Source organism: Neofelis nebulosa, chromosome 4 (assembly GCF_028018385.1).
Source record: "Neofelis nebulosa isolate mNeoNeb1 chromosome 4, mNeoNeb1.pri, whole genome shotgun sequence".
NCBI lineage: Eukaryota > Metazoa > Chordata > Mammalia > Carnivora > Felidae > Neofelis > Neofelis nebulosa.
The window spans coordinates 168,056,261-168,084,035 of record NC_080785.1 but is presented as its reverse complement, the minus strand read 5'-3'; the positions used below and the strand labels follow the sequence as shown (position 1 = coordinate 168,084,035).

The following is a 27,775-nucleotide window of genomic DNA, read 5'->3' as shown; positions in this document are numbered from 1 at the left end:
TGAGAGAGGGAGCAGGGGTAGGGGCAGGGAGAGATGGGGACAGATCTGAAACGGACAATATACTTAAGCCCAATATTGGGCTCCAACTCACTAACCAGGAGCTCATGACCTGAGCTGAAGTCCTTCGCTCAAGCGACTGAGTTGCCCAGGTGCTCCTGTGCTCACACTTTTTAAATTTTTTTTTTTCAACGTTTATTTATTTTTGAGACAGAGAGAGGCAGAGCATGAATGGGGGAGGGTCAAAGAGAGGGAGACACAGAATCCGAAACAGGCTCCAGGCTCTGAGCTGTAAGCACAGGGCCCGACGCGGGGCTCGAACTCACGGAATGTGAGATCATGACCTGAGCCGAAGCTTAACCGACTGAGCCACCCAGGCGCCCCCTGTGCTCACACTTAAGAGTAAAACTCAGTGTCCTCCCCTCCCGTCCCCTCCCCTCCCCTGCCCTGCCCTCCCCTCCCCTCCCCTTGCGTGTTCCCAGGCTGTCCCACATCAACCCACCACCTGAAGAAGGAAGTGGAGCGTTTACATTCCACATCCACAGGGACTGATTACAAACTGTATCTGCCGTGACTTTCCTTGCAGAATATAACGCACACCTGAGTGTTGTAACGTGTCACACCTGTGGCTGTGCCCGGCTGGGACCGCGGGATCCCACGTCGCATGGTGGCTGAAGACACAGGGCACTTTTAATTGACCCGAGGACTGAGAAGTGGAGGTTGGGTCAGAGGGGGGGGGACTCTGGGTGTCAAATGTCAGCTCCAAACACGGGTGGACCTGGCTCCCGTGCGATGAGGTCACCGGTCAGTGAGCTGTTCTTAAACGTAGTGACCACGTGTAGACCACGGACTGAAGGATCACTGGGTCCTTCTGTTCTGTCACGTCCCGATCCCACGCCGGACAAGGGAGTGTCCACAGAGAAACGGAGTGGAATGCGCGACAGAAAAGGAGGAGGCAGGCAGGAGACCCCGCCCAGAGCACATTGGACTGAGGGCCCACCTCCCGGCCGGAGGAGGAACCACGTGTGTGCCTCCAACCTGTCACTCAAAGTGGAGAAGGCGGGGCCTGGGCGTTCAGCCCAATCTGTGACCGCAGAGGTGGTGTCAGGATTATCTTCCAATCAGAACGTGAAGGCCCCAGACTGTCCTATCAAGGTGCGGAAGCGCTGTCTGTAATGTCCAATCTGGTTCGGGGTGGTATCTTCGGGACAGCATCCAATCAGGTCGCAGGGATTGAAGCAACGTCCAATCAGGGCCCGGGACGTATAAACTACCCTACCAGGCCCGAGTGAGAGTCCGGGGGGTGTGGCTCTCAGCCGGAGCCGTTGGCGCCCTCGGATCCGCTGCTGCCCCAGGCGCGGGTGTGGGCGTCGGCGGAGGAAGCTCCGAGGGCGCGGAGCAGGGACCCAAGATGGTGAGTGCGCGGGCCGGCGGGGCGGAGGGGACCAGCCGGACCTAGGTGGAAGCGGCCGCGGCGGGGTGTCCCCGTCCCCCGGGGTCCGCACCTGGGTCCTGGGCGGTTGGAACTGAGAAGGGAGGCGGGGGGAGGGCAGGGGGGAGGCCTGGGATTCGGGGAGCGTGTGCGACGAGCTGACTAAGCAGGAGTTTGCTCCTCGGTGGAGGGCAGGTAGAGACTGTCCGGGTGAGTTGTCTCGTAAAGGAAACTATTTGCAGCCATAAGGAGGCCGCAGGGAATAGCTTCCGAATCCGCGACTCCCCGGGGGGGGGGGGGTCTTTTATGGAGGGTGACGATGAATATTCAGAAAGGGGAGCTTTGTCGGGGGCAGTCTAGGCGGGCGTGAGGTTGCTCGGACCGAGCTGCAAGACGTGCCCAGAAAGCACGCGTGCAGTGTGACGGTCACGGAGCCAGAGCTGCTCCCGGGGGCTGAGACTTGGACGTTAGAATCCAGCGGAGGTAAGTGTGGGACGTGGGGCCGGGGCTGAGCGCGCGCTGAGGGAGCAGGTGCGCGCGCACGGGGTCCTGGGCTGCGATCTCGGGTAAGAAATGCAGGGTTTTCTCACTTTGGAAACCGCGCGGAGCGTTTCACGGGTTTGGCTGTTTCCTGGCCTGGTGCGGACTGTCAGTCTTTGCTTCCACGCTGTTCCTTCAAGTCGTAAATGGCTGAGATTGCTTTTCTGTTTTTCCATTTCTTTGTGATTCTGACCCGGACCAGGAAGCTCTGCAAGGGGTGTACTGGGCAGATAGAGCCGGTGAGGCGTAGATCACGGAATGGAGCGGGGGTCCTAAAACGATTGCTTTTCTGGGCACCCCTTAACCCGCTGAGCTTACAGGGGGACCCACGGTGGACCTGTCACCCAACCAACCTGAGTTCTCTGCTTGGTGAGTCAGAAACTGCTCCACACTGAGCAGTCCCAGGAAGAAAACTTTATTAGCAGCAGATACAGAGATCAGTAGATCACAGGAAATAACTTCCAAAGCCCTGACCCCCCGGAGGGAGGGTGGATGGGCTCTTCTGGTTTAGGGCTGGATGGATATTTCCATGGGGAAGCCTCCTCGTCCTGTGTGGGGTGGAAGGAGGGGTGCTGGAGGTGGGCCTTAGGGCAGCAGGCCCGTCCCCAGGAAGTAAGTCATGTACAGGAGGCTGTGCTCCTCCCCCAGTGGAGACTTCAGTGTGATAATGAGGTAAAGGTAATTGGTGGTCATTCCAGAGGTCCCTCCAGGTCCCTCTGCACAGACAGGAATCGCGGGGCTTCTCAAACTGGTTGGGGAGGTTGGGGCTCTGGAGGTCTGGTGAGGGCAGGTCAGTCTGCTCCAGGGGCGGGTTCCTGTCATTTGCCTGAGTTAAAAGGACAGCTGGAAAGGACAGCTTAGGGAAACGTGGGGCAAAGTTCTGTGAGTACAAGCTCGTCAGCTTGAGGTCTAGCTGGTGACACACTTGGGAGATGACCTCAAATCTGCACCTGGCTGAGGACAGTTTATTACAATCAGTTCCAACAGGGACCTGCTCCCATCTCAGGGACCCTCCAGTGAAACAGAACCGGCTTGGCTGTTCTGTGAGAGGGGGATGGGCAGGAAGGCCCAATGTCAGGATCCAGCCCCTGGGGTGGAGGAAGGCCTCATTGGCTCACGTCCCCAGGGCCTTGTTCCTCAGCTCAGTGGATGCTCAGAGTGTGGGCCACCTGCAGTCGGGCCTGTGGGGAGGACAGTGGCCTGGGTAAAGTTTGCGTAGGAAAGGGGCAGTGGTGGACAGTTGGTCAAACCGGTGTCAATTCAGTCAAAAATTCGAAGTGAGTAAGGAGAGTCCTGTATTGAGAAGAATGATTGCAAAGTGGGGAGCAGGGGCACCGTTGCACTTCAGGCTGGGGCCATGCCCGGGGCGGGGCACGTTTGCACTAGATGCAGGAGCCATGGGGGGGGGGGGGTGGAGCTGTTACATTAGAGGCAGGGGCTACAGGGGGGAGTGGGCTGTTGCATTAGGGGCAAGGGCTGTGCAGGAGGCAGGGGGCTACATCGACAGGGAGGACACTGTGAGCATAAGACTTGTGAGTGTCTCAAGTTGTGTAAGTTGTCTGCGAGTTGTGTACAAGGGAGAAGAAGAGGAAAGAAACCAGGCGTGAGCAGGTGTGGTGCTGACGTGGAGGTTCCCTGAGGCCAGCCTGTCCCCCTGTCCCCAGGAGGGGCTGTGTGGCTCAGGATGAGGGCAAGCCCACGTTCAGGGCTCAGAAGGAAGGAGAGAAGCCAAAGCAAAGCGGGACCAGCCAGCATTTTGTGCCCCTTGGTCACGGGGACAAGCAGCTGAGCTGATCACAGATGAGGCACAAAGTGTGGGTGTGGGGGGGTCTGCGCATGGCCCTGTCATGGGTGAACCAGGGGGACTTCCTGTGAGTCTTCTCCTGGTCTGACGGGGGAGGGGCCCTTGTGCAGCCTGCTGTTTTCCAAACCCCAACAGGGTGGGGGAGGGAGTGCCTTTCCACTGAGGTTTTCCTGGGAGCACAGGGCTCAGGTAGGCGTCTGCATGTCACCTGTCACCTGTGAGCAGGACCTGTCACCCTGTCCAGCTCAGCACGGATGGCTCTGTCCTCCGCCAGCCTTGCGTTGAGCAGGTGTAAAATGCCCGAGTTCTTTCTGCCTCCTTTCTTCCCCTTCAGGGCAGAGGGTGGTAAGTGTGTCAGGTCGTTCCTGTCCCTGCTGACTCGGGTTACTGGGGGCTTTATCCAGAGAGCGTCCCCTGGGGAAAAGTGTCTCAGGACAGAACTGTCCTTCTCCATTAGGGTCGGGGGGGGGGGTGTTCTGCAGGGGGCTCCACACCTTCATGCAGGTGGGTGGAGTCATGGATCAGAGGATTCATCCAAATGCTGGTGATGGTTCCACGCAGGGTCCAGAGCTGGAAAACTGTCTTCCTGATCTGTCCCCTGGGAATTGCCGGTGTCAGAGACGCACACAAATTCTGTGAACTGAGACGGGTTCAATTCTAACGGTACCAGGTCCCTGTTCTCTGAAAGGGATAAACAGCTTCCATTCATGGGAAACCACACAGGGGCCCTAGAGCCGCCCCTCCCACTGTGGCCTTGACCTCAGGGTGGAAGCCGTGATTCTGCACCTGGTTGTCCACACAGCAGCTTGGGGTCCCCGTGTCATTTGGATGACCCGGGTTGCTGGAAGCTGGGGCCTCCTCTGGGCTGGGGACCGGCCACCCCCAAAGCTGGGCCTGGTGGGAGGCGAGGGAAGGTGCGGTGGGGTCTCGCTTGCCTGCAGGTGGCCCCCGGGACCAGTGCGGAAGGGGCTGTGGCCGCCCAGAGAGGACGCAGGGCCCCAAGAAGGGGATGCCGGTACACCTGTGTTGGGAGCGATCTGGGGCCGCCCTGGGATGTCTCCTGAGGACCGGTGTTGGCATCGTCCAAGGGGTTGTGGGGTTAAGTGGGATCTGTGGAAACAGGAAGATGTGCAGGTCAGACTGAGGGAAGGCTCCTCGGGTCAAGTGCCATTGGAAGGGTCATGAACACAGTGTGTAGGGGTCAGATCCTAAACTGGGAGGGTTTCCTCCCTGGTTAGAATTGGAGCCCTGGAGTAGGGGGTGCAGATATCCAGGGTTGGGTCCCCTGGGGTCTCCGGGTCCCCTCCTTCCTTCCTGGAGGACTGGTGTCAGCAGGGAGAGCTTAGCTCCCGTGTGGGGATTGGGCGTGACCCTCTGCAATGGGGTGTCCTGTGCGGTGTGGGCACCGCGGGTGACCGATGTGAGCGGCTCCTGCTCTGCTCCTTGGCCTGTTGTTCCTGGAGAGGCTCTCGCTGCCCCGGGAGTCCAGTGTGGGTGACACTTAGGACTTTTGTCCTTTGGCCATATCTCTTTCTGCTGGCAGCTTTCCGTGTCGTCACCCCCAAGCAGGTGTCACTTGACCGGATCTCTGTTGCGGTGCGAGAGGGGAATGTCAGCAGTGCCACCGGTGATGTGGCTGCCGTGTGGCTGCCCAGGGCTCATCTGTGTCGCTCCGGTGGGTATTTGCGGCTGGGGCCTTCTAGTGAACCCCTCCGTCCCGGGATGGTGGGGCGTGGGGGTCTCCAGTTCATGTTTTCCTTCTGTGGGCTCTGCTGTTGCCATCAGTGTGGTCCTGTCCTCAGGGTAAATGTCTCGTAAGTCCTTCTGCGCTGGGGGGACATTGCATGTTGTAGCTTGTAAGTTACATGTTAGCAGGAAACGGGGTGTGGAGTGTGAACCACTGGACAGTGCTTCTGGCTGGTATCACCTGGGTGGTAAACTAGGTTCCCAGCCTGGCTGGTGAACTTTTAAGCACCTGGCTGGGAAACTGGGTTCCCCGATCCCTGTGAAGTTTGAGAGGTGTTCCCCAGGTAGGGATATCGTTCTCTCACAGTCTGAAGCCATAGGGAAACACTGGGCTTCTGTCCAGTGAGATAACATATAAACCATGGCTAAACTGTATTCGTGTTTACGAGAGAGGGAGCTGTGTGACATCCGTTTGTGCGAGCCAGCTTCCCTGGGGTTGTCCTTGGACCGGTGGAACCTGCGAGGTTGTCACTTTTGTGACCTTATTAGTATTTCTCCGCTCATAGTCATTATCGAACACTATTAGGTTGTTGGAGGCCACTGCTTTAATGTCCGTCCACTGGTGAGTACTGCATATTATACTGTCTCTGGATATTGCTGGACGGGTATTTGTCCAACCAGAGTTCTCTTTTTACTAAAGTCACAATTATTAGATTTCCCTTAATGCTTTTACATTTCTGGGGAACATTTTTGGACACCTCTGTTCAGTTTCTCTATGTTATTATTTGGGAGAACATCCCTTTGAACTATGACATGAGTTTGCCTTGGTTTCCTAGAGCTGTGTTTCCTTTTTTGTGTTGAAGAATCATCAGCCAAATGGTTTCTTTTGGTCTCCAAGGAGTCAGATCTGGAGCCAGGACCCTTCGTAATGCCAGAGAGGTCAGTTCAAGTAGGGCATCTAATGAATTTGGGACAAAGGAGCCATTTTTAATTGACCCCCATGTGGGTAAGGACATCTTGTCTCCATAGTAGTCCAAGGTCATGAGCTCCCATACAGGCATGGCGACTGTCCCTATGAACATGTGTGAACATGTTTTACCCTTGGTGAAGGTGCAGGGCCAGAGGAAGGGCCGATCATTCAGCGTGTTGAGCTGAAGTAGCCCAAAGGTAAAGTGCTGCTCAGTGACCTCAAGGGACTTGCAGTCGCATCCCCAGCACGATATTTACCGTTTTCCATTTGTAAATAAGAGTAAACCATAGAACCTGTGCGTGAGAGGCACTTCCTGTTTGCAGGGGGAGTCAGAAGGTGCTGTGTCCGTGCTAAGCAGTCACGAGGGGTTTCACGTGGGTCCACGTGTCATGCTCATTCCCGGATCAGACGCCCTACGTATCGATCATTTTGTCCTTTCAAGGCCAAAAGGTGTTAACGGGTGGATTCGGGCTTCCCGGGAAGAGGTCTGAGAAGGGGAACAGAGACCGAAACCATCTACATATCATCAGAGAGCAGAGCCTGCAGCAATTTTCCATCATCCAGACCAGCTTTTGAGCTTCAAGAAAAGCAAGAAAGCCTGTGCCGCCCTGGGCGTGAGTGCCCTGGTGTGTTTCTGTTCCTTTCAAATGCAAGCGGAGTTAACTGCGTTCATCCTCACAAACTGCGATACGAAAAATGCCCTGTGCAGTTTCATTTCCTTGAAAATTTGCTCTCAGTGGGAAGGGATGTCAGCGTGTGGGAGTTGGGAACAGCAGGTGCCAGTGATCACCGTGTCCTGGACAGTCCTCCGTCGTCTGGGCACTGGTAAAAGAGGATGGGTGCAGGGTATGATGGGATCATAGCCTCAGGCTCGTAATCTTCTGTGGGCTTGGTGCTTTTAAGGGCTTCTTTATTTACAGGAAATTTATTAAATACAACAGCACTTTGAGGGATTTATTTGAATCTTCATAGGAGGTACACTGTGGGTTCTGCCAATATTAGTTGGGGATTTTGCTCAGAAAGAGGATGGCAGGTGATCCAGCCGAGACAAATGATCAGTGTCCCCAGATGCCACTCTAGTGCGTCAGAGATGACGTAGATAAAAGATGTCCAAAGGGCATTTCGCCCCCTGGTTAGGTGTTTTGAGTACCTTCATCCAGTTCTAGAATTACTTTCCCTTTGTGGGAGAATGAAATTCCAGCGTGACCCCTTCTGAGGATCCGTGCAGTGAATGACTAGAGGTGGAGGAACTAACGTGAAAATGGTGTGTCTGTCACTCGGGACTAGACACAAGGGGGCGGGTTCAGAGGCAGGAACCTGTGCAGGTTCATTAGAGACCCCACTGTTGGAGCCCCGTGAGCTCTCAGCGGCGGGACCTGCTTCACAGTGTAGGTCCCGTGTCAGGCGGCACAGAGAGAGTCCCTCCCCATCTGGAGAGTGGTTTCTCCAAGCTGATCAGGAGGGAATTTGGGGCAGAGCCCCTGTGGTCCTGAGAGCCCAGCCGTCGGGCATGAGGAGGGCTTGGGAGGGGCCGGGAGGAGGGCTCCCACCTGGAGCATTCAGGCTGCTGATAACCTTCCCTCACATGTCCTGGATGTTGGCAATAATAGTGCAAACTAGGAGGTATTTGGTGGGTTTTTTTTTTAAATGTTTGTTTATTTTTAGAGACACAGAGTGTGAGTGGGGGAGGGGCAGAGAGAGAGGGAGACACAGAATCCGAAGCAGGCTCCAGGCTCCGAGCTGTCAGCACAGAGCCCACCATGGGGCTCAAACCAACGAACTGTGAGATCATGACGTGAGCCGAAGTTGGATGCTCAACCCACCGAGCCACCCAGGCGCTCCTTATAGAAGCCTTCAGTTGTTCGTGGTGCAAATTAAGAATTTTAGCTGTCTTTCCTTCATGTGGGCTGTGAGTGGCTTAGTTTGTCAAAATAATTAAATATGCAGGGGATGAGATTTCCCAGCCCATCCTGGTCCTTTTAACGAAAAAGAAAGATTCCAGTCCAGCCCATTAAATGCTGCCTGATGGATTCCACATGTGAAGAAAGACCAGAAGTTACATTGAAGATAGGCTGAAGTCCATTGTAATAGCTATGTACAGGTTCATCAGGCTTTTGTGTGGAAACCTGGATTTTGTTTTAATTCACAGTCTTAGGAAAAGCTACTGTAATTGCTTGGTGGGGATTTTCAGATGTTTGGCATCTTTTCAGAAGTTGGGCCTCTCTCTCTCTGTCTCCCTCTCTTGGGTTAGTTTCATCCCATGTGTGGCCTGGGCCTCAGCAACATGCATGTGGACTAGTTGATCTAAATCTGGGAAACCATGTTGGTAAGTTGAATAGCCATGTCATGTTCTTCAGCGAGCTTATGGGGGTCCTGGGCACTTTTGGAAACTTTTGCCTTAGTCCAGGGAACATGAGAAACATGGGCTTTTAGGTCTTGAGAAGCCTTCCCTTTAAAGAGGCCTGGTTAACAGGCTGAGGTAAGGAGGGATCATGGGCAGGTTCAGAAGAAAAGGGGAAGTTCAGAGCTTGTTGAGGAAAGTGGTTGGAGGCAGGTCCCGGGTGTAGAGTAGCCACCAGATGTCTGCAGACAGGGAAGCCTGGGCGGGAGAAAAAGACACTTCGGTAGCCATTTGTCGTTATTTCAGTTGTTTGCCTTGGTTCATTTGAAATAGTCTTTTGCAAAGAGGTACACTTAGATCCTGAAAATATTTGCAAGTCTTGAGGTACTGAATAAAATATGTATCAAATTCAGTTTGCTGGATTCATGACTTCCTAATTTCTTTTTTTTCTTTTCTTTTCTCTCATTCTTTCTTTTCTTTCTTTCCTTCTTAATTTTTAATTTTTTTTTCTAACGGTATTCAATAAAACATGTTTGGGGAGATTGAAAGTTCCCCATAAAGGCCCTTGTAGTTCTAAATTATATTTGGTTCAGTTGCTCATTTTGTTAGAAATGCACGAGGATGCACCATGGTTTTTAAACATAAGATTGGCCAGGGTTCCATTTGAGGGCCCCCTCCATGCGCTTTGATAACTGGAATCCATTTCTTGGTAGTTTTCTCTAGACCAGAATAAAAATTTATGAACACTAGTCTCTATAGGAGTAGCCTTGTTCCAGAAGAAATCAGACCAAGGGCCAACGCATTTGCAACAGGCACGATTCCAAGAGGAACAGTCCGGTTTTGGAAAGTAGTCGGAACAAAAATGAGTTCTCTGAGAAAGGACAAGCCCCTAACACAGGTTCTGAATAAACCCTGGAGAGTGCACACACAGGAGAGCGCAGACCCAGGGAGCGGGGCTCTGATCTCAGCACAAAACAACCTCCACTTCAGGGTCCCCAAGAAAGCAGAGAGAGCAGTGGGCTCCGTGGGTACCTGCACCTGTTTGCTCGCCAGCCTGGAGTGGTGGGGTCTCCTCTGGGTCCCCTGGTGATCACCAAGTAACATTAACTTAAAAATGAAACCGGCAGTTATTTTTCCAGGAAAAAAATGAGAATAGCAGAGAATTGGGATTTGGGACAGGTAAGCCCCAGCAATACCACAGGCAAGTCTGGAGAAGAAAGGAACAAAGGGAGGAACGCTTTTTCCTAGCGGAGAGGGGACATTGGGAGGGGCTGTGCCAAACCAGAAAGCCATTGGAGCAAACTGGGTGTTCCACGTGTAGTGGCTTCTCATTGGCTGAACTGTGGCTCTCTTTCATTGGCCGGGGCATGACTGTCTCTCATTGGCTGGGCTGCGACCATCCCTCATTGGCTGGGTTGTGACTGTCTCTCATTGGCTGGGCTGTGGCTCTCACTGGCTGAGCCCTGGCTCTCACAGTGGCTGGACTGTGACTGGCTCTCATTGGCTGGCCTATGATTGTCTCTCATTGGCTGAGCTGTTGCCACCGGAGGAAATAATCCTTCCTCCTGCATGAACAGTGATGCATTATGGGTGTGCGGGTGCGTCTCTCAGTGTTGTGTCTGCCCTTGGCCCCGAGCGGCAGGTTGGGGAGCTTCCCCTGTGGACTCCTGACTCCACTTCAGTCGTGTCGCCTTGACTCAGCCTGGAAGAGGTGCCCGGCTTCTGGGTGGTTTTCATCGCTGGCGATCGGGAGTCGTGCCGCGGAGAGCAGAGCGCGTGCGCACGCGTGTGTGTGATGGCGCTCGTCCTCCCGGGTCTGGGGCAGGTGGATACGAGGAGCAGACCTGCCGTGTTGGGTGGGAACTCCACGTTGCTCATGTTGGGGGTCCACCAGACTCTTCCAAGGCGGCCGCCCCCTCTTACATCCGCAGCAGGATGAATGAAGGAGAATGCGCCCTGCTCACGTCCTCGCCAGCGCTTCCTGGGGCGTCTTTATAGCCAGTGTGGTGGGTGCGAAGGGGCCTCTGCTGGTAGTTCGAGGCGCGTGTCCCTCGTGACGAATGTCTAGCATCTTTTCATCGACCCACTGGCCATTTGCATATGTTCTTGGGAGAAGTGTCTGGGTGTGCAAATGTTAGGTGTGGACTTTTCCCCGCCGCCCCTTTTCGGGATGAGGAAGTTGCTTTCTGTTCCTAGTTGGCTGAGTATTTTTGTCAAGAGAGGGTGGTGGGTTCAAGGAGATACCTCTTCTGTGTGTAAGTGATCATGGGGTTTTTGTTTCTCTTCTGTTCATGAAGTTTATGACTGCTATTTTGCTTGCTGAACCAACCATTTTATTCCCAGATAAATCTCACTTGGTCACATTGTGGAATCCATTTTATTACTATTTTTAAATTTTTTTTAAACATTCATTTTTTGAGAGTGAGAGAGACAGAGCATGATCGGGGGAGGCAGAGAGAGAGGGAGACACAGAATCCGAAGCAGGCTCCAGGCTCGGAGCTGTCAGCACGGGGCCTGACGCAGGGCTGGAACTCACAGACTTGAGAGATCATGACCTGAGCCGAAGTCAGACATTCAACCAACTGAGCCACCCAGGCGCCCCTGTAGAATCCATTTCATATAGGATTAATTTTGGTGTCAGGATAAACTGGCCACATCGGGTAGATTGTAAGTGTCTGTGCATGGTTGCATTTTGCATATGGATCCCTGATGTGTGGTGACGTTGAGCTCATTTCATGTGCTTTTTGGCCACTTCTGTATCTTCCTAGGGAAATGTGCATTCACATTTTTTGGTCCATTATTTAGTTGTATTATTTGTCTTTATAATGTAACCTATAATATAATCTTTTTTATTGTTGTTATACAAGTTTTGAAAAACCTGTGTAGGTTACAAGCCTCGTATCAGATGTGACTAGCAAACCCACGCTGCAGCCCCAGATGAAATGGTGTTGCCTTCATTGTAGCTGATGTAGCTGGAATTCTGTGTGCTTAGGTTGTGGAAACATGTCTTTTAAGTAATTCCTGATTATTTTCTCATAATTGTTTGCTTTTTCCTTCAGTGATGTGGTGTCCTCATATTGCTCCAAAGATACTATGTGTAGGGTGTTCAGATTGGTTGGGGAGGGAGGGTGGGCAGCATAAGCTGTGAAAGAATTCACCCACAGCAGAACTTACCCAACAAAGGAGTTAGAAGTCTATTGAATGCACTGCAGGGGAGCTGCAGGCCACCAGGTGGTGGTGACGAGCTATGGTCATAGGGCAGAGTGAAGGAGTGTAGGGACACATGGAAATTCGCCCTTTTTATGGTAACTGTGCCTGGTTGTAAGTAGACCATTGGAGAGTTGGGGCCTGTGGCTATTTAGAGGCGGGTCACTTAATGAGCCTGTTTTTTATCCATCTGTGTGGTCACTGTGGGCCCTTTTGCCTAACTTAGGTTTCCATTGGTGAAGCCTGTTGTCTAAATGTGGCCCTGACATCCCCCTGACAGGTGGAAAATGACAAATCTTTGGCGTTAGGACAGGGGTGTCACCTTCAGTAGCTTCTTCCTGCTGAATGAGGGCATAGAGATGTCCCTGGTGTGTCAACATTCAGCAGGAAAATAAGCCTGAAGAAAAGACCTTTGATAGTTGACCATGATCTTCCTCCAGTCCAGGAGTTTCGCCAGTCATTAAAGGAGAGGGAGGGATCCTTTCAAGCACCGGCATGAGGATTTGTATCTGTCAGCGCTCCTGTTACGTTATTGGGGTAATCTGGAGCACATACATGGCACTCTGTTTTAATGAAAGCATAGGTTCCTTTTTGAGCTGCTGCAGGATATCAGGCCATTGGGTATTGGAGGGTCACCTTCTCAGTTTGTGGGTGACTGTGTGTTGGGCTTGGTTAAAGATGGGTGTTGTATGCCTGGCTAAAACCTCTATTTGTAATTTTAAATCCATAGAGGTTTTCAAGGAGAAATATGGTTACAGGAGAGGACCATTAATAAGCCTTCAATGCCTGATGTCTAACCTTAACAATATCCTAATTATGAGGAATTGCTGGCAAATGGGAGCTACCTCTCCCCGGAGATAAGGACGTCCCAACCTGCACCATGCAATCCAATATAAGGAAAAAGAGGGCATCCCTTATTTCTGTAAGTCCATAGTTAATCACATGGAGTGGGATATGCTCAAGCGTTTAAGGAGTGAATTTCTTATCACAGCCATGCAGAATTGGTCAAGGTGACAGTTGAGTCATGCAGTTGGTGGGGAGTCCTTCCCATTTTCCACCTGTTCAAATAATGCTGTGTCCCTGGGGTTCTGTTCTTATCCAAACAGAGTAACAAGCATGACGATTCTCTGTACATGAGTTATTGTGGCAATCTCTCTGAAGTTCACGTCAAGTTGTCTAGCGTTGGTATTCAGAATTTTAATAAAAACAGTAGTTTTAACTTTTAATGATTTTAAGTCATGAGAAAGGAAGATATAAAACCTTAGTTTGGAGAGCTCTAGCCAGATATTTGAGGAAACCAGAAGAATTCAAAACCTAGTCTGGTTTATAAGAAATAGTACCAAAAACCCAGTATCTACAAAGATGTTGTTTTGAAAACATAATTATTTTCTCTCTGCATTCACTCTTATTTCTAGAGATAGCCAAATCAAGACTGATTTGTTTGTAAAACAGGTCCAGTTTTAACAAACTAGTTATTTACAAACGCTCAGCAAGAACAGTGATTGGCCATATGTTTTTTAAAAAGCTTGCTTTGCTCAAAATTTTCATAAGGAATCTCTAGATCGAACTTTTTAAAAAAACTTTATTTATTTATTTAAATGTTTATTTTTGAGACAAAGAGAGACAGAGCATGAACAAGGGAGGATCAGAGAGAGAGGGGGAGACTTAGAATCTGAAGCAGGCTCCAGGCTCTGAGCTGTCAGCACAGACACTGACACGGGGCTTGAACTCACGGACCGTGAGATCATGACCTGAGCCGAAGTTGGACGCTTAACCGACTGAGCCACCCAGGCGCCCCTCTAGACTGAACTTTTAATAGCCCCTCGAGGCCAGAAGACAAGCCAAATATTTGTCATCAGACTTGTCTGCAAGACCTGTAGATTTATGTGATTTCTTCTTCTCAAGGTCCCCAAACTATCCTGAGGTTTCTGGCACCTGCCAGGAGTTGACTTTACTCACCTGGTAAGGCTGCTGGGAACTCTGTCAGCAAGGCATCAGGCCAATATTTCCAGGGGGGTTGATTGGCTCCACAAAGTCCACCTTAATTCCTTCATGCTGTCTGCTTATTCTGAGTCTATGCAGGTCTCTGTCAAATCTAACATTCCAGTCAGAGCCTTAGTAAAACAACCATTGTGTCCAATGGTGTCCTATTACAAGGAGAATACGTTCTCATTGAACTTATGCAAAAGGAGGGGAGGACTCAGCACTCAGATGTGTAGGAATGTGTTTGCTTGTAGGTCAAGATGGCAGCTGCATACATGGGAACTAAGGAGTTAAGGGGGGAATCTGACAGAAGCACGGCTGCCGAGACTCAGCCAGCATCAGGAAAGGGTCCCAGCTGAGTCCTTCACATGTGCGGATTCACCACGGCCGAGCTGCCGTTGCCATATTTGCCACTCGTTGGGAATAGACCTTGGGAACAGAGTGGAGAGGAGAGGAAAGGGGTCATTTGCCCATACAGGCCCGAATGGTCTGACCTTGTTCACCCTCAGACCCATAGACCATACCAGGGACCCCTTGGATAGAGAGCTTTGGCTGCCTCGTGAGGAGTATGGTTGTACCTGCCAAAGGGCAAAAAGAAAGGAGAGGGAGTCACGGATCCCCCTGAAGGGCAAGAGGGGAAATCCCTCATCCTGTTGGGCAAGGGGTGCCCCATAGACGCCCCCCTGGGACTTGGGATCCTCACCAAGGAGGAACCTCTCAGGTGGAGGTTGTCAGGTGCCCAGAGAACACTAGAGTCAGGCCACCAAGGGAAACTCCCAAGAAATTCCTAGGAAATCCCAGGAGAGGCCCAGTACAGCAGAGGGTCCCTGTGAAGGGCAACAAATATGGGGTGACCCGATCAGGGGGAGGCCCGCAGCTCAGGGGGTGAGAGAATTCCCCCCAAGGCAGAACAGAGGAGATAGAAGTTTACTGAATACCCTGCAAGGGAGCAGCGGGCAGGACGGCAAAGAAGAGACCATCTGCCGGGAGGTGGTGCTGGGGGCTACAGTTATGGGGTCACGAGGGAGCATGAGAACCTTTGGAATGCTCCCTGTGTGGGACCTGTGCCCGGTTGTAAGTATGCAGGGGTTAGTTAGGGCCTGTGGCCATCTCGAGGCAGGTCACTCAGGAGCCCGTGTGCATTCAGCTGTGTGCTCGCTGTGCCCTTTGCTGCATATCTTTCCATCACTCAGGCCTGTTGCCTAAAAACGGTCCATACACTGTGATTCTTCCTCCTGTGTTAACGTGAGCGGTGGCTGTGTCCCCATCAATCCCTCAGGGACTCTTCCTTCTGGTGCCCTTTTCCTTGAATTCTGGGCCCTGGGTTAAAAGTTTGAGCGGCCCTGCTGACTTCCAAGTTTCTTAAGGCCCCGGACTCGTCTTACACATCAGGTGTGCCAGGCACACGGGCCCTGGCCTGTGTCGGTGCCCAGAGCCCACCTAATCCGGGGAAAGGGTCGTGTCTGCCTCTGTCGGAAGAGAGGGGACTCCAGCAGGCTTCTTGCCCTTGTTCCTTCCAGGGCGAGAACTGCTCACATCAAGCAGCACTGGAATCTAAGTGTCCACACCATCCTGACATTCTGGTTCCAGTTCTTGGAGCTGATGACGAGGCATAATCTTCTTAGAGCAAGCCAAGCGTGTGTCCTCTGGTCTGTGTGTTGTCCGAGTGAATATTTCACTTTTCAGTCTGTACAGTACTGGTCTGCTCAGTGTAAATATCCCAGTAAATTGGGTGTGTGTAAGTCCATGTCAGCTGTTGTCCTCACCCTCTGTTGTGACTCAGGGGTCCTAGGAATGGAGTCAGCTCCCTGCCCGTCACCCTTTATTCTCCCACACATGTGGGTGTAGATGGAGCTTTGCTGCAATAGAATGTGTGGTATGTTTCAGGCCTTTGTGGTCTTTGAGGATGTGGCTGTGAACTTTACCCCGGAAGAGTGGGCTTTGCTGAATCGTGGTCAGAGGAAGCTCTACAGAGATGTGATGCTGGAGACCTGCAGGAACCTGTCTGCTGTGGGTAAGGATGGCTCCATACCTTCACTAGTCATTTAGGGAAGAAATATTTCTTACAATTGGCTATTCTTACTGGGCCGGAGGAATGGGAATACATTGGAAGAAGGACAGAGTTGGTCCAAGCATTCATGAAACCTATCTGGAGTCATATAGCTTTTCCACAAAAGCATAGTTTTATGTGTTAAATTGGTTGTTTATTACCCTGTTTTTTAAGTTTATTTATTTTGAGAGGGAGAGAGAATGTGTGTACACACTACTCATGAGAGTGGGGGACGGGGAGAGAGAATCCCAAGAAGGCTCCGCACCGTCAGCACAGAGAGCAATGTGGACTTGATCTCACAAACCGTGAGATCATGACCTGAGCTGAAACCCAGAGTCGGGTGCTTAACCAACTGAGCAAGCCACCAGGCACTCCAAGGCCACTAGTTTTAAGACCAAGAAATGTTGCCGACTTGCTACATGCCAGCACAGGGAGGAGACAAACAAATATGTTGTAAAGGAAACAACAGGACAAAACCACTGAAAATGAGCTACATGATATGGAGGAGATAAGAGACCTACCAGAGACAGAGTTCAAAGTCATGGTCCTGCAGATCCTCACCAGTCTTGAGAGAAGAGTGTAGAAACACAGACCTTCAACAAGAAGATAGAAACTATAAACAAAAACCAGTCACAGCTCAGAGTTTCCATAACTGGCCTGAAAAACGCCAGATGGAATCTGCAGGAGGTAAGAGGATGTTAAACACAGATCAGTCATCTGGAAGATGCACTAGTGAGAAACCACCAGGATGAACAGCAAAAGAACAATACTGACAAATAAGTGAGGACAGATTCTGGGACCTCTGTCACTACTGGGCTGCTTGGTTCTTGTCCTGGATGCACCAAAGAATCGGAGACCTGTACCAGAATGGGGAGCTGGGGTGGCTTGAGTAGATATGCGTAGTCATTGCACTTTCCATTAGAGAAAAGGGGCCACTGCTCGAGTAAGAGGGGCAGTGGCCCCAGGATGCTCTCCTTTGAAGCCTGCTTCGTGTACGTGTAAATTTGCCTTTGGTTGACATTTTGACTGGCAAAATGGTGGTTGTAGAATATTTGGGCTTCTGTGCCTGTGCCTGCTCATGATTCATTCTGTTAGAATTGTACAGATTTATATATTGTCTATTTATGAGTTTTTGCTATTTATGAGTTTTATGAGCTTTTGCTGCAACCTTAAGAGTAAGTTGCACTCTTTCTGCACATGGCTCAGCTCTTGAAAGTCCCAATGTGGCTTTTTGTTTTTGAATTTTTTTTTTTTTTTTAGAGAGAGAGAGTATGCAAGCAGAGGATGGGGCAAAGGGAGAGGGAGAGAGAGAGAGAGAGAGAGAGAGAGAGAGAGAGAGAGAGAGAGAGAGAGAATATGAATTCTCAGGCTACACGCTAAGCATGGAGTCCAAAGCAGGGCCTGATCCCATGGCCCTGGTATCATGACTTGAGCCAAAATCAAGAGTCAGATGCTAAACAGACTGAGCCACTGAGGCTCCCTCATACACACCCCTCACACACACCTCCCTCATACACACCTTTGTGGCTTTTGAGCAAGCTCGGTGGCTAGGCCTTTCCTGTTTTCTTAGCCCTTAGAGGTGGCTCTGTAGGTGTGGCTGTTAGCCCCACCCCCCGCCACGCCCCACGTAGGGGTGGCTCTGAGGTTGTGGCCAGATCTGTTTTATCCCTCCTCACTCATGTCTAACTAACTGCCCCACACTATACCATGTCAGGGGTAATAACATTTTATTAGAGAAGTCTAAGGAGGGGAAGAGAGAGAAAGGGGCAGAAACTTACTAGAAGAAACAAAAGCTGAGAATTTCCCTAATCAGGAGATGGGAACAGATATCCAGATCCAGGAAGGACAGCAAGCCGAAACAGGATGAACCAAAGGAGGTTCATGCCAAGACTTATAATAAAACGGGAAAAAACTTAAAACTAAGGAGATAAGGTCTAAGAAGAAAGAGAAAAGCAAACTGTAAACTCTAAGGGAAATTTCGTAAGGCTGTCAGCTGATTTTTTTAGCAGAAACATGGCAAGTCAGTGGGGAGTGCCATAATACTTTCGAAGGGCCAAAAGGAAATAACTATGACCAAGGATATTCTACCAGGCAAAGTTAATCATTCAGAATTGAAAGAGACAGAGCTTCCCAGAGAAAAATAATTAAAGATGTTCATCACCATTAACCCAGCTTTACAAGAAATCTCAAAGGACTTCTTTTAAGTGGAAGAGAAAAGGCCATAAGTAGAAGCATGAAAAGTATGAAAGGAAAAACAAAATTGCTGGTAGAGGGGCACCTGGGCAGCTTAGTCAGTTAAGCATCCAATTTCAGCTCAGGTCCTATTCTCACAGTTCCTGGGTCCGAGCCCCATGTCAGGCTTTGTGCTGACCGCTCAGAGCCTGGAGCCTGCTTTGGGTTCTGTGTCTCCCTCTCTCTCTGCCCCTCCTCTGCTTACACTCTGTCTCTCTCTCAAAATAAATAAACATTTCAAAAAATATTTTTAATTCCTGGTAGAAGCAAATGTGTGGTAAAGATAGTAAATCAATCACTTACAGAATTAGTATGAAGGTAAAACTCAAAAGTAGTAAACTCAAAAGTTTTATCTTGAGGTTACTCAAGGGATACACAAGAAAAGATGTGAAATATGTGGTTCCTGGCTGGCTCAGTCAGTAGAGTGTGTGACTCTTCATCTCAGAGTCATAAGTTCAAGCCCCATATTCATTGGTATGAACCCTTGGGGAAAAAAAGACATGAAGTATGACATCATACCCATAAAATGTGGGGGAGTATAAATGTGTTTTAGAATGTGTTCAGATAAGCAATTATTAATGTAATACATACTGCTGTATGCATAAGATATTACATATGAACCTCATGGTGTCCATAAACCAAAACCCTATAATCCATGCACAGAAAATAGTGAAAGGTACACAAGCAAAACATTAGGGAAAGTTGTCAGATCACACGAGGGGAGAGCATGAGTAGAAAGGAACAGAGAAGAACTATGAAAGCACTTAGAAAACATTGAACAAAATAGCAAGAAGTGCATGCCTCTCAATAGTTACTTTCAGTGTAGGTGGACTGAAGGCTCCAATCAAAAGATCTACAGTGACTGAATGAATAAGAAGAAAAGACCCATGTATATTCTGCCTGCAAGGGAGTCACTGTCACCCAGTGGACACAGACTGAAAGTCAAGCAGATGGAAATAGATTTTCCATGCAAATGGAAGTGGGGGGAAAGGCAGAGGTAGAAATACTTCTATGAGATAAAGCAGACTTCAAAACAAAGACTGTAATAGACAAAGGCCATGACACTATGACAAACAGATCGATCCAACAGGGGCGTATAACAATTGCATATATCTATGCATCTGACAGGGACACCTCAATATATAAAGCAAACATTACTAAATACAAAGGCAGAAAATGACAGTAGTACAGTAATTGTAAGAGAATTTAACACTCCACTAATGTGAATGCATAGAACGTCTAGACTAATAATCAGTAAGGAAAGAATGGATTTCAATGACACATCAGACCAGATGGACTTAATAGATGTATATAGGACAGTCCATCCCAAACAGTGGAATACACATTCTTTTCAAGTCTGCATGGAACATTCTGCAGGATAGGCCATAGGTTAGGCCCAAAATTTTACAAGTTGCAGTAAATTTAAGAAGACTGAAACCATACCAAGCATGTTTTCCATGCATAGCAGTATGAAAGTACAAGTCAAGTACAAGAAAACAGAAGGAATCTCCAACGCATGGAGCCTAAACAGAATGTTACTAAACAACAAAGAAATTAAAGTGAAGTTGTTAAATACCTCCAGGTATTCACTGAATGAATGCAGTGATGGAAGATTTTTGGCATGTGTAGCATAAGCAGTTTGAAGAGGGAAGTGTATAGTGACACAAGCCTACATCAGGAAACAAGAAAAATCTCAAACATTCTACCATTGCACCTAGAGTAACTAGAAAAAGAACAAGCAAAGCCCAAATCATAGCGAACAGAGCAGAAATACATGAAATGGAGTAAAAATAGATCAATTGCAAGAAGAGCTGGTTCTTTGAAAGGATAAAATTGACAATATCTGGTGAAAGTAATCAAGAAAACAAGAGAGAAGGCTCAAAATTAGAAACGAAACTAATGAAACTAGAAAGAAAACTTGCAATCAACACCACAGAAATACAATGGACTAAAATAGATTAGCATGAGAAATTGTTTGCCAACAAACTGCACAAGCTAGAAGAAATAGACAAGTTTTTAGAAACTGTAATCTGCCAAGGCTAGATCAAGACGTAATAGAAAATGTAAATCGATCCATTACAAGAAACAAAATTGAATTACTAGTGAAACAACTCGTAGGAAAAATCCAGAACCATCCAGATGGCCTCACAGGTACATTCTACCAAACATATAAAGAAGAGTTATACCTATCCTACTCAAACTATTCTCAAAAATAGAGGCAGAAAGAATACTTGCAAGTTCATTCCATAAGGCCAGCATTACCCTGATACCAAAACCAGACAAAGTCACTACAAAGAGAAAAAAAGTTACACAGGAATATCCCTGTTGAACATAGATGTCAAATATAAAACAAAATGTTAGCAAACTGAATTCAAAATATATTCAAAGGAGCATTCACCACAATCAAGAGGGATTTATTCCATGGATGCAAGGATTTAACATAAGCATATCCATCAACATATGATACACCACACTAATGAGATAAATTATTAAAAATCATGTGATCATCTCCATAGATGTAGAAAATCTTTGGACAAAATTGAACCTCCATTCCTCATAAAAACTCTCAAAAAGTGTGTATACAGGGAATATACCTCAACAGAATATAGGCCACATATGACAAACCCATAGCTACCATACTCAGTGGTCAAGAGCCAAAAGTTTTTCCTCTGTGATCAGGAACAAAAAACGATGTCCACTCTCACCACTTTGATTTAACATAGTACTGGAAGTCCTAACCAAACAAGTCAGACAAGATTAAGAAATATGCAAACTGTTAAGGAAGATGAAAATATGGTCAATATTTGCAGATGATTTGAAACTATTTATAGAAAATCCTTGAAACTTCACCAAGTACTATTAGAACTAGAATCATTGAAAGATACAAAAGTAATAATACCTAAGTCTGTTGTTTTTCTATAATAACAAAATGGCAGAAAGAGGAATTAAGAAAGCAATCTCATGTTCAGTTCCTTCAAAAACAAGAAAATATAGTGAATAAATATACTCAATGAAGTTGAAAGGCCTGTACTCTGAAAGTGTAAGACATTTAATGAATGAATTGAAAAGGACACAATAAGTGGAAAGATATACCATTGTCATGGATTGTAAGGGTTAATATTGTTAAAAATGCCCATACTATGAAAAGCACTCTACATATTCAATGCAATCCCTATTGACATACTAATAATATTTTTCAAAGAACTAGAGCAAAAATTCTAAAATTTTTATTGAAACAGTAAAGATTCCAAATAACTAAAGCAATGCTGAGAAAGAAAGCATACCAAAGCTGAAGATACAACAGTCCCAGATTTCAAACTATACTACAAAACTATACGAAACAAAACAGTATCGTACTGGCACAAAAAGAGACCTATAGATCAAGAGAACAGAAGAGAGTCCAGAAATAAACCCATGCTTATATGGTCAAATCATCCATAAAAAAAGGATCTGATTATATACAATGGGAAAAAGACTGTCTCTTCAATAAATGGTGTTAGAAAAATGAGACAGCTACCTGCAAAAGTAAGGCTCGACCACCTTCTTACATCATCTCACACAAAAGTAAACTCAATATGGATTAGATACTTATGCGTAAGACTTGAACCCACATACCTCTTAAGACAAAACAGAGGAGATAAACTCATGGACGTCATCAGCCTTGGCAATATTTTTGTGGAATTCTCCCTTCAGGTAAGGGAAACAAAAGGAAAAATAAAAAATGGGATGAGGAACATAACAGACATTTTCCTAAAGGAGATATAGAGTTGGCCACTTAGCACACGAAAAGCTGCTCAATAGCACTTATCCTCAGAGAAATGCAAATCAAAACCACAATGAGCTGTCACCTTAAAGCAGCCAGAATGGCTACCTTCAAAAAACACAGGATATCACAAGTATTGGTGAGGATGTGGAGAAAAGGAAACTCATCATTGTTGGTGGGATTTAAACTGGTGCAGCCACGTTGGAAAACAGTATGGAGCTTCCACAAAAAGCTAAACATAAGTACCATATGTTCCATAATTGCATTTCTGGGTAGTTCACCAAAGGAAAAACCAGGACAGTAAGATACAGGCACCCCCACATTCTTTGTGGCATTAGTCACTATTCTCAAGATATGGAAACAATGCAGGTGTCCATCAACAGATGAATGGATAGTGAAGATGTGGTATCTACATACAAGGGACTATCACTCAGCAATATGAAATGGATGAAGTCTTGCAATTTGTGACAACTTGGATGGATCTAGAGGGTATTATTCCAAGTAAATAAGACAGAAAGACAAACACTGTCTTTTATATGTGAAATCTAAAGAACATAATGAACGAACAAACAGCAAAAAATAAGGATAGACTTAGAACTATAGAGAATAAAATGGTGTTTGTGAGATTGGAAGGGGATGGAGAGACAGGTGAAATCATGGAGGGGATTGAGAAGAACAGATTTGCACTTATTGAATAAATAAGGAAGGAAGGAAAAGTAGAGCACAGAGAATATGGTCAATAATTTTATAGTAGTTTTGTATAGTGACAGTAATTGCACTTATTATGGTGAGCACTTTTTAATGTATATAATTGTCCAACATATAGTTGTATGTTGTACAACTGACAATAGTGTAAATCAATATGCTTCCACTAAAAACAAAACAAAACACAGGTATCCATTAGCAATGACCTTGAAGACTATGAATCCATCTTCCAAATTGCTTGATGCCCTTCAAATACTGCCCCCTGCTGAGCTGTTCTCCAGGGGCAGGGCAGTAGCCACACACACCACCCGACCTCCCGTTGGCAACTGGGACAGTGCAGAAGGCTTCACCGAGGGCCTCTGTGCCTTCAGGACAGACCAGCAACCCTCGGGTGCACCAGGTGCCAGAGAAGGGAAAAGCATTTGGACATGTCCATTAGAAAGGTGACTCAGTCTTTCTGTGAGAAGATGATGTTTGTCATTCACTTGGCTTCCCTGCCAGACTTTTCATCCATTCTCACCCTCAAAGTGAGCCTTTTGTGTTCCTCTTGTAGAGGTAGGGGTGGCTGTGTGTATCTTGCCTAGTTAGTATCTGATAATAATCTGATAATACTTATCTCCACATTGGTCTCCATATATTTTGAAGTATTGCTGAGTAAAGAGGCTGCCATTTCATACACTCTTCTTAATGGCAAAGTCCCAAACCACTAGGGTCCCCAGAATTTTTCTGTGGTCATGTGTCCGTTCTTCCTGACAAACTTCATTTACATTTTGGGATCAGTATGTGACTGGAAGTCGATGTAAGGTCTGTTTCTTATCTTGAAACATCGACCATTCCCAAGAAATTAAATTACGCTACTAATTCTTGCAGGTTGTCGAAGTCAAGGTAACACAAGTGCATCAAGGCTTCAGTGGAGCATTTTGCTGAATGAGCCACCGGGAGAAGACAAAACAGGAATATTTACAAGAAAAGATTCGTGTTCTGTTTTTGGAGAAAAGCAGACATTTTGTAGCAGAGGAGATCACCTGCAAACCCAGGAAGAGCATTCAAGGTGACTGACACTTGCATGGGAGGAACGGGGATGTTGGCGGTTATGAGACTAGAAATTAAAGAACAGCTGTAAACCTAGCACAACAATTGTGCAGTCGGAATTTTCACAAGACAGAGGTTTTTGTTTTTTTTTAATTTTTTTTTAATGTTTATTTTTGAGAGAGAGAGAGAGACAAAGCATGAGTGGGGGAGGAACAGAGAGAGAGGGAGACACGGAATCCAAAGCAGGCTCCAGGCTCTGAGCTGTCAGCACAGCCCGACACGAGGCTCAAACCCACAAACTGTGGGATCGTGACCCGAGCTGAAGTCGGATGCTTAACCGACTGAGCCACCCAGGCGCCCCACAAGACAAAGTTTTTATAAATGCATTGTAGATATTGATCATCTATAAAACAATTCAGTTGGGAAGAATGATCAGGGAAAACTATATGTAAGAAGCCCAGAAAGTTATGACTTTGTTTGAGTCCTTAGCCAGAGCAGTAAGCTTGTACCACTTTGTAAGCATGGAGACAGTGCCACAAACATACCCATTCATTGACAATGGCCATTAGGTAGTCCAATAATGATTAACAAACATTAATATATCATTAATTAATAAAGAGATCGCTTATAAGCATTATTCCCTAACCATGTGCCTTCCTATTTTGAACAGAAGTCCTTTGGTGGAGAGTGTCTGTGAACGTATTGAAGGAGATCCATGTGGAGAAACCCTGAACCCGATTACAAGTCTTACTGTGCATGAGGGTTATCCTACTAGAGGCAAATCCTGTCAACATGCTAAGCGTAGAGAAGCCTTCGCAGATGGTTCCTTCCTTGGGAAGCCAAGAGGATCTCACCCAGGACTCAAACCTAGTCCCGGTGAGGAGTGTGGGCTAGCCTGCAGCTGCGTCGTGAGCCTCAGCACTCACACGGACACAGACCTTATAGAGGAACCCGATGAAAGTCAGGACACTGGGAGAGTATCTAAGACATCGAAGAGGCTCAGTAGTAAAAAATCTCTAGAGTGCAAGAAATGTGGAAAAGCTTTCACTCGCACGTCTTCCTTTCAGGGTCATGTGCGAGGTGACTGTGGAAAGAGAGTCCATGCATGTGACGTGTGTGGGAAAGTCTTCAGGTATAAGTCAAGCTTGCGGACACATAAGAAAACACACACTGGGGAGAAGTCCTATGAATGTCAGCACTGTGGGAAAGCCTTCTCTGGTCGCAGTTCCCTTGTAAGACATGTGAGAACACACACAGGGGACAGACCCTATAAATGTAAGGAATGTGGGAAATCTTTTTGGAATTGTGGACATTTTAATCGGCACATGACCATGCACAGTATGGTGAAACCCTGTGAATGTAAGCAGTGTGGCAGAGCCTTCCGGGATCAGACAGATCTGCGAATCCATATGAGAACACACACGGGGGAAAGACCCTTTGAATGTCAGCAATGTGGGAAAGCCTTCAGATATCTTGGAAATCTGCGAGAACATATGCGGACACACACGGGGGAGAGACCCTATGAATGTCAGGAGTGTGGGAAAACCTTCAGGTACAACTCAAGTCTGCAAGCTCATGTGAGGACACACACTGGGGAGAGACCCTATAAATGTCAGCACTGTGGAAAAGCCTTCATTCGACACCATACCCTTGTACTACATACTGCGAGAAGACACTCGGGGGATGGACACTTGGAATGTAAGGAGTGTGGGGAAACCTTCCGGAAGCATCGACCTTTTCAACGTCACATGACCACTCACAATGTAGTGAAACCCTATGAATGCGAGGAGTGTGGGAAAGCCTTCAGGTATCACAGAGACCTACAAATACATGTGCGGACACACACTGGGGAGAGGCCCTATAAATGTCAGCACTGCGAGAAAGCCTTCACCTCCTCTGAGAACCTGCGAGTGCACATTAGGACACACACTAGAAAGTGACCCTATGAATGTCCGCAGTGTGGGAGGGCCCTCAAGTGTCCATCACACCTGGAAACACACACGTGGACACACACTGGGGAGAGACACCATGATTTTAAGGAGTGTGGACAAACTTTCCAGAAGCGTGAACATTTCAAACGTCACTCGAACACGCACAGTGCAGTGAAACTGAATAAGCAGCGTGGCCTCCTGGGATCACACACATCAGCAGGTACATGTGAGAACACACACTGGGGAAACTTCGTAAATGTCTGCTCTGTGGGAAAGCCTTCGTTTGTCTCTCTTCCCTTCAAGGACACACACACGGGCAAGCACAGTGACGTGAAACCCTATGAACTTCAGCACCATGGAAAAGCCTTCAGGTATCCCAGGAATCTGTGAGCACAGACACACTGTGGGAAAGCATTTATTCTCCCTTAAAATTTTATTGGGAATGTGAGCCAACACACTGGAGATGATCCTGAACAAACAAGATTTTGGAAAAACATCAGGTATAGAACTTGATGTATTTTGTTCACAAAAATTCCGGCAGGACAGAAATCTTTTCATTGTTATGAATATGACTTTGTCTTTCAAAGTGCCTCTTCCTTAATGGGGATCCCAAATGTATGAATTCCTAGTTCATGTCACTGATATGAATGCTACTGGTTTTAAGTGGCCTTCTTTCTCCTCTGCATCTGTACAACATAGATGTTGTTGTCTCAGATTTCAAGTAATCACACTGTTATGCACAACATGTCTCCTTTCCAATAGTATATATCTCAGACCCAAGAGTGAGAAGAGAGAGAGTGTGTGTGTGGCAATGTGTGTACAACTTTATATAATTATAGAAAAAGATTTCTTTAATTTCACCTTGCAGAATGTTTCTAGTATATGATCACAACATGTAGACTTCTATTGTTGAAAGTTCTGTTCTCTGTTGCAGATACTGGAATTTCCTGAGTCAGTACCAACTCTTCTATTCAATCCTTATTATTAAAGGATATATTTTCACATCAGTTCTCTTTTTTTTGTTGTTTATTTGTTTTGAGAGAGTGGGGGAGGGGCAGAGAGAATTCCAAGCAGGCTCCACACTGTCCACATGCAACCCGATGCAGGGCTTGATCCCACGAATTGCAAGATCATGACCTGAGTGGAAGTCAAGAGTCAGATGTTTAACTGCCTGAGTCACCCAGGTGCCCCGAGTTCTCTCTTTTTATTGAATGGACAATTGGTAAACTTCCAATATTGTTTCTTTTTTGGGACTAATTTTTGGTGTCAGTCAATTTTGTGTCAAGTTGTGACTTTGAAGGACATCCCTTTGGACCATGACTCAGGTTTGCCCGTTTGTTTCCATGAGCAGTGATTGTGGTGGAAATCCTTATGAGGTACTTTCCTCTGGCCCCCAGGACATAATACCTGGGGTGCCTAGTACCCCTAATATCAGCCAGATCAGCTGGCCAAAATATAGCATCTGATAATTTTTGGACATAGGAACCTCTTCAGTTTTATCCCCATTGGATATAAAAACACCTCATTGTTTCCATAATATTCCAGAGTCCTGAGGTACCCCAAGTGCATATCAACTATCGGGCTAAATGTTTTTGGTTTTGCCCGTGGCTAAGGCATATGGCCGAGTGGCAGTTTGTAACTCATACTACTGGGCTGGATGTGAAAGGGAAAGCATTGCTCCCGTAGTACCTTTTAAAAAAGGTCTTGCAGGGGCGCCTGGGTGGCGCAGTCGGTTAGGCGTCCGACTTCAGCCAGGTCACGATCTCGCGGTCCGTGAGTTCGAGCCCCGCGTCAGGCTCTGGGCTGATGGCTCGGAGCCTGGAGCCTGTTTCTGATTCTGTGTCTCCCTCTCTCTCTGCCCCTCCCCCGTTCATGCTCTGTCTCTCTCTGTCCCAAAAATAAATAAAAAATGTTGAAAAAAAAAAAAAAAAAGGTCTTGCAGGCTGGCTGGCTCAGTCAGTGGAGTGGGCAACTCTTGCACTTAGAGTTGTGGGTTCGATCCCCATAGTGGCTGTCAAGATAGTTTTAAAAAATGATACACTGTTATTTAAAAAACAAAAAAGATTTCCGATAGCACACCCAAGCGAATATTTACCACTTCC

The 27,775-nt window shown here is 47.5% G+C and overlaps 1 protein-coding gene across 1 annotated transcript in view; it reads left to right on the top strand.

Moving 5' to 3' along the window:
- Positions 1-26,680, top strand: part of LOC131510832 (zinc finger protein 709-like) — a 30,834-nt gene extending 4,154 nt beyond the window's left edge. Inside the window, 1 exon segment of the mRNA XM_058728413.1 lies at positions 24,413-26,680. Within this exon segment, the coding sequence (XP_058584396.1) occupies positions 25,068-26,063 (996 nt within the window). The 5' untranslated portion in view covers positions 24,413-25,067 and the 3' untranslated portion in view covers positions 26,064-26,680.
- Positions 26,681-27,775: the final 1,095 nt, after the last annotated feature.